The following is a 15586-nucleotide window of genomic DNA, read 5'->3' as shown; positions in this document are numbered from 1 at the left end:
AAGCCTTAAAGAGCTTCTATTGATCAGATTCCATCAATTTCAAGCTTTTCTTTGCACTGAACTTTCCTAATAACTTGGTAAACTACTTATGAGTAATTTTCTTTGATTGATCCCATAAATTGATCACCAAAACTCCTGAAACCAACCCTTTCTGACTCATATGCATTTCACCCTTCTTTCAAATTTTCATCCTCTCACTTTCCTATCATCCAAACTGACCCGCCAACTTACACAATTCTGTCAATTATGCTCATCAACCCAGAACAAATTCACATGATGCACCTGCTTCCCAACCTACACACATCATATACCACATGGCCAGCTCATACTCACTCATATTATATTTGTATACCAGATTCCCAGCTCCTCCCAGCTTTTCCACTATCTCTAAACTCTCCTACACCCGCCACTGTGTTCACCATGTGTCCTTCAGCTCCAAGGTACCATTTGGTATATCTTTAATCAATGTGGTGAGCAGGATCTCTATTTAGCAAAATTTTAGAAAATTATGTGGTAAAGTTGTGTTTTATTCAAAATCAAATTTATTGGTGAAGTTATTGGTCAGCAAGAGTCTTAAAGTTGCTTATAAATCATATGTTTATTGTTATTTCAATCATATATGTATTAAATCATCTGATAAGAACCGTTATTGGAAGAGATAAAATTCAAAAAAATAGTAAATCAGTAAAAATTAATTCAAAAGAATTAGTAAGAAAGGAATTAAAGGAGGGGGACATTTAGTTTGAATCTACAAGAAACATCTTGGAACACTCTGTGACGGTGTCGAAGGGGGATGTTTGGTGGATGCCTTTCAGGAGACTGTGTCAGGATGTCTTGCCCACTGCAAAAAATAGGACATCCTGAATGTATCCAAGTGTCCTTGTGGTGTCATAAAAGTAGATAACCAAGAGAGAGAATTCCTTTCCTCAAAACTTCCAACACAAATCAATCAATACACCAATCTCCCTTGAAATTCTACAAAGTTGATTGATATTCTCAAGTTTGTTTTCAAGTACAAGAAAACAAAATTGATCCCCAATTTCTTTTTGATCTTTACATCATCTTCTCAAACTTCTTCAGTTAGATTTATTCTTTTTCAAGTGTTTCATAACAATCTCATGATTTCCACAATCAATCCATCATATTTTAGAAAATCAATCTTTTTTTCCATTTCTTGCCACCACTGTGGCACAGAATGTGTTGCAGTCAACAAAACCCAAAGCTGTCTTACTTTAAGATTCCACATCACTGTGGAATCCAAGCCTCATGGATTGCTTATATGTCATTTTGTTTTCTTCACTATAAGTCATCACATCACTGTGGGATCCAAGCTTTATGATTTGCTTAGACATTATTTGAAATGAAAGATGTGGTGATGTGATTAGGTGTCTGATGTTGATGTGAGTGAGGATGAGTGGGTTCATGTAGCGTGTACTCAGGGTTCTGGCATTCTGGAGTGTGGGTCATTTTGAATTCAAAGTTGTAGAATGCCAGAAGAACTGCCAGAACACACCAAAGAAAAAACTTTCGGCGTTCTGGAAAAAGTCTTGTTAAAATTTCCAGAACAATACTTGAGTACCGCCCCCTACCACCTTATTGAGGAATCCAAACCTTGTGTTTTCTAATTGTCTCAGTTGAGCAGTTGTTTGTATCTACCTGCTCACAATATGTACATATATAAGCCTACATAGCTCAGCATGTAGCTGTCTCTTTACTCCTGATTGAAAGTGCAAAGTGGAAGGAGTTAAGAAAAGAGAGAAAAAGTAATTGGTGCGGCTCCTCTATGTCGTACACTGCGAAAGAAGGTTTACAGTCGATTGCAGAAAGCTTGGAAACTCTTGCCTGCCAAACTTGAGCAAATTGGCGTGGAATTCTTTCCAAGCTTTGTGAAATTGACTGTACATACTTACATAAATAAATTTGTACGTCTCAACAGTTCGGGTTCAAATCTTATCAAGTCAGATCGGCCGGAAGCTGGATTGTTGACCTTTGTTGACCAATGCGTTGGCTTGGCATGAAGCTTGGTTCTACATATGGGGCTTCTTGATTTGTTTTTCAAGACTCTTGCAGATCAGAGCTGAAGGATATGTAGTGTAGCTGTAAGTTGATGAGAAAACGTGTGATTTGAAAAATGAGCGGTCGGTGAAGGGAAAGATGAGTCATGACGGTCGGTATTTAGAGACCACCAGAAGATTTGGTTGTGTGGTAGGTATTTATGATGAGAAGGAAGCAACCGAACGAGAAATTGCTCAGATAGAAAGAAAGAAAGCAAAGGTTCAAGTTAAATTAAGTTTTCGAATACAGACTACAGACTACAGCTGAGTTGAAGAATATGTATCAAACTAAACCAAATTGAAATTCAAAATAGAAAACTTTTACAAAATCGATTAGTCAACACAGCCTATCTCAGCTACAGCCTACCTACTTCTCAGCACCATCCCGAACTATATCAGAAATAGAAATAGAAATAGAAAGAACTCAAACAGAAACAGAAACACCTTCACTATTCACTATCATCAATGAATTAGCAAATCTTCATCATCATCAATACTATCATCACCACCATGTCACTCAATACTACTACTTCAACTCCACAACAACCAAATCAAACTCATACTCAAGCCTTAGCATCTATCACTGCTGCCATCGCTTCACTTCAATCTCAACAAGCCATTCTAACTCATGAAAATGATACCATCAAAACTACAACGTCTCCTCCTTCTTATAAAATCATTGGAATCGTACTAGCTCTCGTCTCTGGTGTCTTTATCGGTTCTAGTTTTGTTTTAAAGAAAAAAGGTTTATTGAAATCTCAACAAACCGTTTTGGAAAAAGGTGGTCAAGTTGGTGAAGGTCATGCTTATCTTAAAAGTTTATTGTAATGTGTTTCTTCTACTGTTTGATTTCAAATCTGGCTTTTTTTTTTAATTCTTTATACTGATTTGATGGCTTTTCTTTTCCTTGGGTTGGATTTTTTTAGATGGTGGTCTGGAATGTCTATAATGGTAGTAGGTGAAATTTGTAATTTTGTAGCGTATGCTTTTGCAGATGCAATCTTAGGTATTTCTCTCATCACATCCATTCAATTCATCAAAACCGAAACCAATCCAAGAAATCCAACTAAGCTTTTTTTGGTCGCTTTTTTCAAATCGTTTCACATCAGTAACACCTATGGGAGCACTTTCAGTGGTGATTTGTGCGATTCTATCTTCAATCTTTTTGAAGGAAAGATTATCGTTTTTTGGAAAATTAGGTTGTTTACTTTGTATTTTAGGTGCAACTATCATTGCATTAAATGCTCCTCAAGAACAAGCGGTTTCTACTATCTCTGAGGTAAGTGATTCGGTTTCTATCCGATTCGATACCTTTCAAACTATTCAAATTCAAAGTCTTCAAAGTCATCATCAACCCACTCGGATTTACACATTCTCATCTCATAATCTATTCCGATTTATAAACTGACGATTTTTATTGATTCATTAAATCACAGTTCAAAAAACTTTTCCTAGCACCTGGTTTCTTAGTCTTTGCTTCCATCATCATCCTCTCTGCTCTTCTCTTAATCTTCGTTGCTGCTCCAAGATGGGGTAAATCAAATATGTTTGTTTATGTAAGTGATTTTGAACCTCATGATTCTAATCAGCTTGAAATACTTAACATGATGACTTTTTCTAGATCTCAGTTTGTTCTCTTATCGGTGGTCTTTCTGTTGTTTCTACTCAAGGATTAGGTGCTTCTATTATCACTTCAATCAAAGGTGTACGTTTTTTCCCCTTTCTTATAGCATTCAACATAAATAGCTTATCAATTCGAATCTCATCTTGTTTGATTTTTTAGGATAATCAATTTAAGAATTGGTTCATGTATTTTCTAATTGGATTTGTTGTTTGTACACTATGTATGTGATTTGATTTTTGATTCATTAGATCTTCAAAAAACTCATGTCGATTTGATTTGGATTTGATTCATAGTAACTGAAATCAATTATCTTAATAAAGCATTAGAATTGTTTAATACTGCAATGGGTTTGTCCTTGATCTCTCTCAATTTATCAAAATCAGATAGACCTTATTGACTAATTCTTCTTTTTGATTTTCCAATTAGTTACTCCAACATATTATGTCATGTTTACTTTTTCAACTTTGGTAACTTCTATCATTTTATTCCAAGGATTAAAATCACCTGTACTAGATATAGTCACACTTGTCTTAGGATGTAAGATGGGTTTTTTTGCAAATCACCAACTTTTCACAAAAGCTCAAACTAACCCAACTGATTTCATGATCTTTTTCCCAAAATGTTCATAGTTTTAGTCATTTGTGTAGGAATCACTCTATTACAAATGTCCAAGATTGATCCATCACAGCTTCGAGGTTTAGATAGAAGATCATCTATGTTTTTAGCCGTAGATAAAGAACCAGATGATGAACGTGGCACATCAGCTGAAGAACCTGGTATAGATGGATTAAGAGGATTTGCAGGTGTGATTGGATCAATGCATCGAACCAGTTTGATTGCACGACAAAGTAGATCTAGTAAACAAAGTCCGATTAGACATGATAGTGGAATGAGTCCTAAGATGGGTGGATCTAATGATTTGGAAATGACCGATAATGGGTTAAGGAGACATAGTCTTTGGGATCGACCTATTGATGATTCAATAGATGAAGGTAAGTTTTGACTTTTTTTTTGGAAATGTTGATAAGATGATTTTACCAGTATGGTTTGACTCAGACTGATGATCTTCTGTTTTGATCATTCTTTCTTTATGATGGTTTTGATTTATAGTTTATAAGATCCCAGAATCACCTGAAAGTCGAGAGAGTAAAGAAGACTATAATTTCGAAACACCTAAACCATTAACATCACCACATGAAAGTTCCATCCGACCGATCCGACCGATCATAGGAGGTTCATATCCTAATCCGATCAAATCACCTATCAACAAAAAAGAAAAAAGTTTAAGTGCACCTATTGTGAATCCAGAACCATATTCGATTTCAAATACGACACCACTTAAGATTTTGAGAAAAGATGAAGATGAATCGAATCTAAACAAACCTCAGATGAGTTTTGATAAATATGGAAAATTAGAATCGAATAAAAAAGTGAAATCCAATGGAAAGAATGTTTATCAATCTAGTGGTACTTCTAATGGACCTTTAACTAATATGTTTGAACAAAATGGATCTGGATCTGGATCTGGAGCGAATTCATCGACTTCCAATTTCAATACGAATAATCCAAGAACATTAAGTAATTTTTTAGGATTAAATTCTCATTTGAGTTCGAATCCATCCAATCATCATTCACATGATTCATCAAGTGGACCGATCGGATTGAAATTAAAACTCAAGAATCCGACTAGTAAATATAAAGAAGAAATTAAAGTAGATGAAGATCTTGAAACTAGAACGTTGGTTAGGAAAGGATCAGATGAATCAGAAGAAAGTCGATCGGATGAAAGTGTTGATCATCCTAATCATCCTCATCATCAGTTTATGAAACGAAATCGAAATGAAAGAAGTGGGGGTGGTAAAACAAATCGGAATGAACCGTTTTCGAATGATGAAGATGATGGGAATGGTGGGAATAGTAGTCGAGAGATCTCGGGTAGGGAATTGGTTTTACCACTTTAAGAAATTGGTTTGGGGGTTATAGGTATAGAAAAAAGGAAATTGGACAATAAGAAATCAAGAATGGATTTTTTTTTGGATTTTGGATTGGATCTTGGACTTTGGATTCTGGATTTTGGATTTTGGATTTTAGAATAAAGAAAATTAAAACGAATTGATTGATTGATTGAATTAATGATTGAATTAAAGTAGTACATACAAAACCTTTTATAAGAATCTGGGGTTTTTCTTTTTCTTTTCTTTTTTCTTTGTGTTTCTCTCATAGTCGTTTTTTTTTCAAACAAAATAAAAAGAAATCTTTACATTTTTTTCTTCTTCATCTACATACATACATATATAGCAAGTTCTTTTTCTTCTCTTTTCTCTTTTCTTTTGTTTGCATCTCAACGCTTCAACGCTTCATCTTCATTTTCTTTTTTTTGTATTAAAATTTCAGATTTACCTTTTTTTTAGTTTTTTTTTTAGTTTTTTTTTTGGTTGTATTTTCTTTTTAATACAAAGTTTTTTGTTTCAAAGAGAAAAAATATATGTGCAAGCAAAAATAAAAATTGATTAAAATGTGATTTGTTTTTTGTTTTCTGTTGAGTGTTTGATATATATTTATTTGATACATATGAAGTTGAAGTTAAATGTAGGAAAAGATGATTCAAAAGAAAATATAGAAGCAGTGATGGTCAAAAAGAAGGAATATGAGTTCTAAGATGGATTGAAATTGAGAAAGTGAGTTGATGATATCCGAGACCGTAGTAAATTGAGATCGAGTCGGACTTGGTTGATAAGTTGAATTGATTGCAAAAAAGTGAAAACCACTTTTAGCAATTCATGAACCGATTCTTCAAAAACCAATTATCACTTTCATCAACACCATTCAAGCCATCCATCAAGTTCAGATTCATGTCAAACTCAATCAAATCAAACACAGTCAGTCAATTCGGTGATTGGCCAGCTAAGAAAGTAAGTCAACGATCATGTTCAAAATAAAAGGAAAAAAGAAGATTAAGATTATGAATTGAAATCAAATAGGTTAGAAAAACATTTATAAATTATTTTCAAGAAAAATATCAGCATCAATTCGTACCTTCTTCAAGTGTTTGTCCATTAGATGATCCTACACTTTTATTTACCAATGCAGGAATGAATCAAGTTGAGTTTTACAGATTTAAATTCATGATCAAAACCTCATGAAAAACAAAAATAAAAACACAAAAAAACTGAATGAGTTGATCTTAATTTGATTAGTATAAATCGATTTTCTTAGGAACCATTGATCCATCTAATCCATTATCGAAGATCAAAAGAGCTGTGAACAGTCAAAAATGTATAAGAGCAGGAGGAAAACATAATGATTTAGATGATGTAGGTAAAGATACATATCATCATACGTTTTTTGAAATGTTAGGGAATTGGTCCTTTGGTGATTATTTCAAGGAAGATGGATTAAAGATGGCATGGGAACTTTTAACTGAACTTTATGGATTACCTAAAGATCGATTATATGTCACTTATTTTGAAGGGGATGAGAAACAAGGACTTGAGCCGGATTTGGAATCTAAACGGATTTGGTTAGAACTTGGTGTACAGGAAGATCATATCTTACCTGGGAATGCTAAAGATAACTTTTGGGGTAAAGTCCAAGATTTTTCGGGATTTCTTTTCTTTTGCAATGACTGATTTCGATTGGGGTGTTTTTTTTCCTTTTTAGAGATGGGGGCTACTGGACCTTGTGGACCTTGTTCTGAAATTCATTATGATAGAGTAGGAGGTAGAAATGCAGGAAGTTTAGTCAATCAAGATGATCCATTAGTGATTGAGATCTGGAATAATGTCTTTATAGAATACAATCGAGAATCAGATGGAAGTTTAAAAGAATTACCATCAAAACATGTAGATACTGGAATGGGATTCGAAAGATTAGTTTCAATCTTACAAGATAAAAAATCTAATTATGATACAGATATCTTTAGACCGATCTTTGAGAAAATTCAACAACTCACGGGTGCAAGACCATATGAAGGAAAACTTGGAATTGAAGATCAAGATGGGATTGATACGGCTTATAGAGTTGTAGCTGATCATATTAGAACTTTAACCTTTGCGATTAGTGATGGAGGTGTACCTAATAATGTGGGACGTGGTTATGTATTAAGAAGGATCTTAAGAAGAGGTGCAAGGTATATAAGAAAAAAATTCAATGTACCGATTGGAACGTTTTTTTCAAAGTTGATGCCAACTTTAATTGAACAGATGGGAGATGAATTTCCAGAAATCGAAAAAAGAAGATTAGAAGTGATTGAGATTTTAAATGAAGAAGAAGATTCCTTTAGTTTAACATTAGATAGAGGTGAAAAGATATTTGAAAAGTATTGTAATCGAGTTAAGAAGAATAATGGAAAAGTTTTAGATGGAAAAGAAGTTTGGAAACTTTATGATACGTTTGGATTTCCGATTGATTTAACTCTTTTGATGGCAGAAGAAGCTGGAATTGGAATTGATCAAGATGGATTTGAAATCGCTCAATCTGAATCAAAAGAACTTTCAAAAGGTGGTAAAAAGAAAATCGTAGGAGCTGGAGTCGAATTAGATGTACATTCGATTGCTGTTCTAGAATCTAATTCATCTGTACCCAAGACAGATGATTCAAGTAAATTTAGTAAGTCATCTATTTTGATTTTCATGTCTAGATTCTTTCGAATCACAAAAAAGACTGATCAAAGTGAAATCTTTAGGTCTTACAACCATTAATGCTACAGTCAAAGCCATCTTTCAAGCTGGAGAATTTTATTCATCAAGTAAAGAATTAAAATCCGGTGAACCATTTGGAGTGATCTTAGACAAAACTAATTTTTATGCAGAACAAGGAGGACAAGAAAATGATACAGGTACCTTGATTATTGAGGGAGAAATGATCTTTGATGTAGAAGATGTACAAGTGTTTAATGGTTATGTATTACATATTGGAAATTTATCAGAAGGAGAAATTAAAAAGGAAGATTTAGTTCAATCAAGTTTTGATGAATTAAGACGAAAACCCATCAAAAACAATCATACAGGTACTCATATTTTAAATTATGCATTAAGAGAAACGTTAGGAGATCATATTGATCAAAAAGGTTCATTAGTCAGTTCAAATAAGTTTAGATTTGATTTTTCACATAAACAACAAGTGAAGGCTTCAGAATTAGAACAGATTGAAAAGATTTGTAATGATTGGATCTTGAAGAATCATTCGGTTTATTCTAAAGAAATGAAATTAAGTGAAGCTGAAAAGATTCCAGGTTTGAGAGCCGTCTTTGGTGAAAGGTATCCTGATCCAGTTAGAGTGGTGGTCATTGGACCTGAACCGATCGAACTTGATGCGGATCAATTAAATGAATCGAAATGGTTAAATTATAGTGTAGAATTCTGTGGTGGAACGTGGGTAATGTTTCATTCTCTTTACAAACAAAAACTTCTTGATTGACGTTAAGAATTGGTTTTTGAATTTATATTAGACATGTTAAGAAAACTAATGAGATTAAAGAATTGATTTTAGTTGAAGAATCTGGGATTGCAAAAGGAATCAGAAGGATTGTTGCTGTTACAGGTGAAGAAGCTAAAACGGTGATCGAATTAGCTAATGAATTAAACTTGAAATTAGATAAGATTATTGAATTACCTATTAAAGAAAGAGAACAAGGATTAAAAGGATTTTCGGTGGTAAGTTTGATGTTTTTTGTTAGATACATTTTTTGAGGAGGGGGCTTTTTGAAACAGAAGAAGATCAAGAATTGAATTGAATCTAAAATTGATCATTTATTTCTTAATTTATTTATTCATTTATATTTTGTTAGGAATTAGCTGGAATTGAAATTTCGGTAATTGAAAAATCAAAAATTAAAGAAAAGTTTGGAGTCGTACAAAGAGAATTGATCGAATTAGGTAAACTTCAAACCAAAGCAGATGAAAAGAAAGTAAGATCAATTTTTTTGATTATATCACAAGTTCTTTTTGAAGGATTTTGTTGAAAGTCAATTGGTTTTTTTTCTCTCTCTCCTAGGCAACTCAACTTGTTAAAGATTGGATCGAAGTTCATCCTAATGAAAGAGTTATGATTGATGTATTAGATGTTGGATCGAATACAAAAGTAAGTAAAGCAAACCCTAACAATCCACATCATTCTTTTTTGATCCCTTCATTCAACTTACTCTTTTCCATGGAATCCCATAGTGCTTGATGTCTGCATGTGGAATTTTGAAAAATGAAGGTAAAGCAGGATACTTGTTTAGTATTAACAAATCAGATGGAAAGATTGTACATGTGAATTCATTGACTAAAGAAATGGTACAAGATGATTGGAATGCGAAGATTTGGATGGATGAGATTATTAAAGTTTTAGGTGGAAAGGTAAATTCTAATTTATTTATTTATTTATCATCTCAGGATCTCTTTTTAGGTATCAGTCTATGATTGAATTTTTGATTTGATTTTTGATTTTTTTGTGTGGTTCTTTAGGGAGGTGGAAAAGGTGATACTGCTCAAGGTGTTGGTGATCAAATTAATAAAGTGAATGAAGCTATTGAAATAGCTAAAAAATCGTTTTTGAATAAATTTAATTCTTTATAAACTAATTGAGATAGAGCCAGAGATAGAGAGAGTATGTGTGTTTATGTTTTTGTTTTTGAAAAGTTTCTTTAATAACACAAGATCTCTCTTACTTTGGTTTACTATTTTTTTGATTTTTTTTCTTTTTGGTAGTTCAATTTAATTTTTGAATAATTGTCAACCAAAAAAACTCCTCTGTTTAACAATTTTTGATCAATTAGACTCTTGAAGTTTTCAGTAAGATCCCCCGACTGAGGAGTTACCCTGACTGCAAAAATGAAAATATTGTGGAGCTGCATGTATTTGTTGGCATAGCTTGGAGTTTGGATTATAGGAGATCATTCATAAGGGTCCATGCAATGCGTGCCACTCTTTTGCCTTTCTGTTCAACATAAAATTAGTCTCAAAGTGGGTTTCTAAGCTGTTAGTTTCCCTTTCATACAACGAGTGTCTTTTTGCAAAGAGAGACAGAGGTAATGTACGAGATATCATGAGCTCGGTATAAATAAAAATAAGATAGACTTTGTGATAAATAATCGGGTGATTCAGACTCAGTTGTGGGGGGTGACCCATAGACCATTCACATTGATTGATTAAATTTATGAAACTCATTAAATAAAGCTACCTGATTCTGACTTGGAGAGAAATCAAAAGTGTTTGAACCTCAAACATCTATGAGGCGAGACATCAGTGTTGTGATCACAGAGAAAGCAAAGTATAAACTATCACTTACAAGTATAGCAATGTGGAAACGTAGAAATGTCCATCACACTACTGATCGTAGGGTTCCGAGATAATCCTAAAAACTCAATTCTGTCACTCAGAGTAGCATCCTGCCTGGAACTTCTTCTTCGTCGCTTTTTGGTTGGTAGAGATTCAAGACAAAGATGTATGACCATCAATAAACAACTTTCGTGTACAATTTGACACCTAACTCACATTTCCACCATATTCAAAAAGTCTATTGCTTCGATCGGCTTGTTGCCATTTCCACCAGAGCCAATCAATGTTTGCGTGATGTAAGAAAAAGAGACTATATTGATGATCCATATTTGTTAGTTCCTTTACTTCTTAATGAATTTGGACAGAAAAGAAATTCTAGAAGATAAGTTGACTTACGGCTGACAAAAACATTGAAGATGAATCGCCCGATGAAAATTAGAGTGTATACATAGAAGTTTCAAATCATTGTTCATGAATTCAAGAAGTGTAATGACCAGTCAAACTCACGTCGTTCACCGCTGTTGATGATGAGGGAAAGTCCTATTCAAAGTCATTGTATTGATTAATGAGAAAGCTTTGAAATTGGACAGGCGCCGGCACTACTCACCCCTCCAATTAGAGCGTGAATCGTGCTATGAGGACCAGGTTGGGCGTTCTCAAAGACATCGGGGTCTTGTCCCTACAGATCAAACAGGATCAGCACCTCAAGCAAAGACTAGCATACATGCAAAGGTGGAAATCAAGGCAACAAACCTCCACAGCAACCGCGAACTGATGATAGGTGGTCAAGCTTTGAATATTCCTAATAGCCCTCTGATCACTAAATCAAAGCATATGATGATGAGCCAGAGGAACACACGCAAGCATATAGCTGGTAAAGTGGTATCATACAAGTACTGGCTGGCAAATATGGATCCCCTGAACAATGCGAATACAACGCACGTGTGAGCAATTTTATCTTTTTGTAGGGGAAATTGAATATAACAAACCCGGAAGAGATCTCAAGGAAAGGATTCCAATTCCTTTGCAATAGATGTCTAAATGGAAGATTGAGTTGAAGTCTTGCAAAGGCGCCATCAACCACAGCTCCACCGTCTATCAACAGATTTCAGCATTTTGATGATTTCAGATCATACCATCATCGAGAAAAACAAGTCTTGTCCTCTCTTAGTCAAGACACACTAACCTAGACCAGTATTAGAAGAAGCAGTACTGGGGCCAGTGCCATTTGTGCCGAAACCGACCTACCAGGTTAGGAACAATATTGTAAGTCATGCATTGAATCGAAAGTGAAGGTAATCTGAGTCAGCACCTCTCTATCTGAGGACCAGACTGGGGCCGCCGTCACGTTTGCTGCGTCTAAAGTCCAATCCCATCTGGGTAGTGCACCGGTGTACCCGCAGTGAGATAAGGCTTCTTCATAAAGGTAGATAAAGTGTCGATGCCCTATATGATGGTAAAAGCTACATGACTCGATTCTCCAGTAACCTCAAGAGAATTGCCAAATATAGACTGACAAACTAAGAAATGGGCCACAAAATGTACCGAGTCTTGCAAGGTAGAATGAACGTATTGGAAGTCATCAACTCGATTAAGCCCTGATAGAGGCATCAACTGAGACGGATTGCTCATCAAACATTTGACAGCATCGATGTAAGAAATTTGATCAGCGCGGCTCAAAGTACGCCATTCCTGCCTTCGCTTGATAGAAGCACAAGTTTGACCTAAGATGGATTGTAAATGAGGGAGAGCGAAAATCAGATAAGTGACTAAAACGTGAGTTAAACAATCGGATCGCATCTTTTCGTCGTGATCTAGCCAGGCTGATAATACGTGTCTCGTTGTGCATGGCTGAACAGCGAAGGTGGTATATAAGGAGAAGACTTCAAAGATTTGTGCTTGACAAGGAACTGAGATTCAAATCAACAAACAAGATGAGTATCTGCCCTTGGTGGAATTCCCTATTATTTGCCGAACGCAGGCATGGGATCAGGTGGGCTGAGCGAATTTGTTCGTGACCTTCCATCATCTCTGTCTATCAGAAAACCCCCTACTCACCCGAGCTGCACTTCGTATGTCATCTCTATCTCAGAGAAATACAATCCTAGATTCCAGGGGCTAATGATGTCCCATTGCTGAGTCAAAATCCAAGTCACATGTATACTGCAAAATAACCTTGTGTCTCGTAAAACTCGCTGTATACACTCAAGGAAGTCCAAAGACGCTTCGGTCGACCTTGTAACCTCCGCCCAAGCCACCTGCAAGCTTTCGGTTAACCACTGGGCAGCCGACTGTTTTCATGCCCGACGATACGGTAGGTACTTTGGCTCGACCACTAATCCCATCGGCCATGAATCTTTCAATATGCTGTATGTTCACATCTGATATCGAGATATGAAGCCGTGATGCACAAGCCCTCCTAAAGATCATCATATATCGCATGTAGGGTTTTCTTCCTTGTATATGCGTCCTTTTGGCGCGGGCTGCTTGAAGGCTTTGCTAGTCGATGTATCTACAATCATGCTTGGGATATTCTGAGACAGCATGCCATATCATTTACTTACAAGCCTGGTATCTTTTCGGACGCAAGGAAGTACGCATCTACCTACTGTCATTTGACTTTGTGGGCGGGCTCCGGGGATATCACTTCAGTCTGCACGTATCGAAGCTCCTGTCTTTGCTTGCAGAGCTTGAAGCCGAGCAGATGCAGCGTTTGAAGACTAACTAAGGTGAGCGGAGCCATGAAACATGATCGTATTGTCCTCGTGACAAGCGCGGTGAAGGGCAAGGAATCGCGCGGTGTCCCCTAATCGTGAAATGACCGACTCGGCTGCATCGAACCGCATCAAACTCAATTGGGTTGACTATATCAACAGGAGCTCTACTGTAAGTTTATCTGTCGCACTGATCACTACACCCCATGTTCCGATCACAGCCTGACGGACTTCAATCAGGAGAAATATAATGTACCGTACATAACTCCAAGTAGTAGTCTCCTTTCGCAATGATACTACGACGAAGCAACTATTGTCCGGAACTCTTTGGTTTTGGGCAAGCAGCGTACAGAGGGATGATTGATGGATCACCCTTACTATCATTTCTTGTCTTCACCTCCTGTCAATAAACTTGTCAATTGGCCCTTCTTCTCAATTTCCTTAGCCGTCTGCTCCTTCAAACGTTTGATCGTGTTCGAATCAGGTGAAGTCAGGTTATCCCATACAACATATCCAGAGAATGCTACGAGAGCAATGCCAAAGCCTGGGAATAGGTTCTTGAATCTATGAGCAATCATCATGTAATATAAAAAGATAAATTCAGTACCTCCACAGTACTGGGCATCAGGGTCACTCGGACCGGAACAGACTACTCACTGTTCGCGTCTGGAGAAAATTGGGTGCTGCATGGATGAGATCCGTTGAATCGTCAGCGAGGATAGAAGGCTCGGTATATATTGAGGAAGTCGATCATCCAGTTTTGGTCACTCAACTCTCCGCCATGCTTCACGCTTTTGCCAAGGGTCCCGGTAGACTGCCTGGGGACCTCCCATGATGTCAGATTCTAGACCGTAAGCAGGCGACGGATCAATCCAATAGAATCAGTAGTTTCCTTAAGAAATTGAAGAAAAGTTTTCCAATGGAACTGACTATGAGTTAGTTGAGATGAATCGAAGGTTGACCACTTTCTCAATGTCGTCAATGGCGGTTTTCTAGTTTTAAGTTGATCAACAGTTGAGATTGAATGTCAAATGGGAGTGTGTCGGAATGACTGGCAATCCCACATGGGACATTCTCTGTGACAGTCGAAAAAGTCTAAACCCATAATTATCCGAACTGCGAGATGCAAAACAGATGAAATTCACAATTCATCCAACCAGCCTGAGAGCATCCGCACTCGTGCGGTAAGTCGGGTGCGGTAAGGTTAAATTTACCGCAAACGCGGGGTCTTTTCCACACCGGTGAAAAATTAGCCCCGCGGTAGTTAATTTTCGGTCATTTTGCGTTAGCGAATCGGTAAATTTACCAATTGGCTAACGCATGCGGTATCACACATCACGACTTGTTCCCGGCAACTCGACTCCAAAAACAAAACTCAACCAGACCTCCAACACCAAAGTCAACAACCAATATCTCCTTTTCACCACTCACACACGATGAATTCCAAGCCTTACAGTTGCATGAATCAACTCGAGAACGTTCGACACCGATCGATGTCTTCAATTGAAATAAGTCAATCAACCATCTTGAACTCGACTCCAAACCATTCAGATGAAAATGAAAGATGTCTAGATTCATATAGCTATGTAGAGGTCAATATTTAAGAAAATCAACATTAAAAGACCAATCATTGGAGGACTTTTAGGATCAAGTGATACAAATTAAAAATTGAAGTTTGGATTTTTATTTCCTAGTTTTAAATTCTTTAAATCTTTTACAAGATCATTATGTGTATTCAGACTCATTAAAAGCTTTCTCGATGTAGTAAAGCCTTTGTTTTTTAATTGGAATTCATGTATTAAGATCTGAACAAACTCATGTTAAATTTGTAATTTTAAATTAAGATCTATCGATCGAGTAGATGAACAGGATGATATCGGGTCTTCATGTGTAGATGGAGTATTAGTATCTTAGTGCAAAGAAGAGAACAGT

The 15586-nt window shown here is 36.2% G+C and overlaps 4 protein-coding genes across 4 annotated transcripts; 2 read left to right on the top strand and 2 right to left on the bottom strand.

Annotated features, from left to right (window-relative positions):
* Positions 1-2421: 2421 nt before the first annotated feature.
* Positions 2422-4681, top strand: MELLADRAFT_48075 (uncharacterized protein; the record flags this gene model as incomplete). Its single annotated transcript, XM_007409340.1, has 9 exons — positions 2422-2878; positions 2981-3060; positions 3164-3333; positions 3491-3610; positions 3676-3759; positions 3838-3898; positions 3972-4025; positions 4105-4215; positions 4308-4681. 9 exons carry the CDS (start codon positions 2565-2567, stop codon positions 4679-4681), a joined length of 1368 nt encoding a protein of 455 aa, XP_007409402.1.
* Positions 4682-6530: 1849 nt separating this feature from the next.
* MELLADRAFT_48072 (uncharacterized protein) lies at positions 6531-10453 on the top strand (the record flags this gene model as incomplete). The annotated part of the gene is made up of 10 exons (XM_007409341.1): positions 6531-6590; positions 6660-6779; positions 6876-7260; positions 7339-8286; positions 8363-9050; positions 9128-9332; positions 9467-9586; positions 9673-9759; positions 9843-10019; positions 10128-10453. The coding sequence occupies 10 exons, from the start codon at positions 6531-6533 to the stop codon at positions 10236-10238; spliced, it is 2901 nt and encodes a 966-aa protein (XP_007409403.1).
* Positions 10454-10881: 428 nt separating this feature from the next.
* On the bottom strand, positions 10882-12740 carry MELLADRAFT_85700 (uncharacterized protein; the record flags this gene model as incomplete). Its single annotated transcript, XM_007409156.1, has 11 exons — positions 10882-10889; positions 10951-11074; positions 11157-11279; positions 11448-11480; positions 11548-11619; positions 11694-11760; positions 11832-11858; positions 11930-12035; positions 12127-12184; positions 12253-12386; positions 12458-12740. The coding sequence occupies 11 exons, from the start codon at positions 12738-12740 to the stop codon at positions 10882-10884; spliced, it is 1035 nt and encodes a 344-aa protein (XP_007409218.1).
* A 1351-nt stretch (positions 12741-14091) lies between these two features.
* MELLADRAFT_32011 (uncharacterized protein) lies at positions 14092-14469 on the bottom strand (the record flags this gene model as incomplete). The annotated part of the gene is made up of 3 exons (XM_007409155.1): positions 14092-14218; positions 14312-14337; positions 14428-14469. Coding segments are annotated over 3 exons (195 nt in total), but the record flags the coding sequence as incomplete, so codon positions are not given.
* Positions 14470-15586: the final 1117 nt, after the last annotated feature.

This window comes from Melampsora larici-populina (genome assembly GCF_000204055.1).
Source record: "Melampsora larici-populina 98AG31 unplaced genomic scaffold MELLAscaffold_15, whole genome shotgun sequence".
NCBI classification, from domain to species: Eukaryota; Fungi; Basidiomycota; class Pucciniomycetes; order Pucciniales; family Melampsoraceae; genus Melampsora; species Melampsora laricis-populina.
This window is presented reverse-complemented; position numbering and strand designations above follow the sequence as displayed.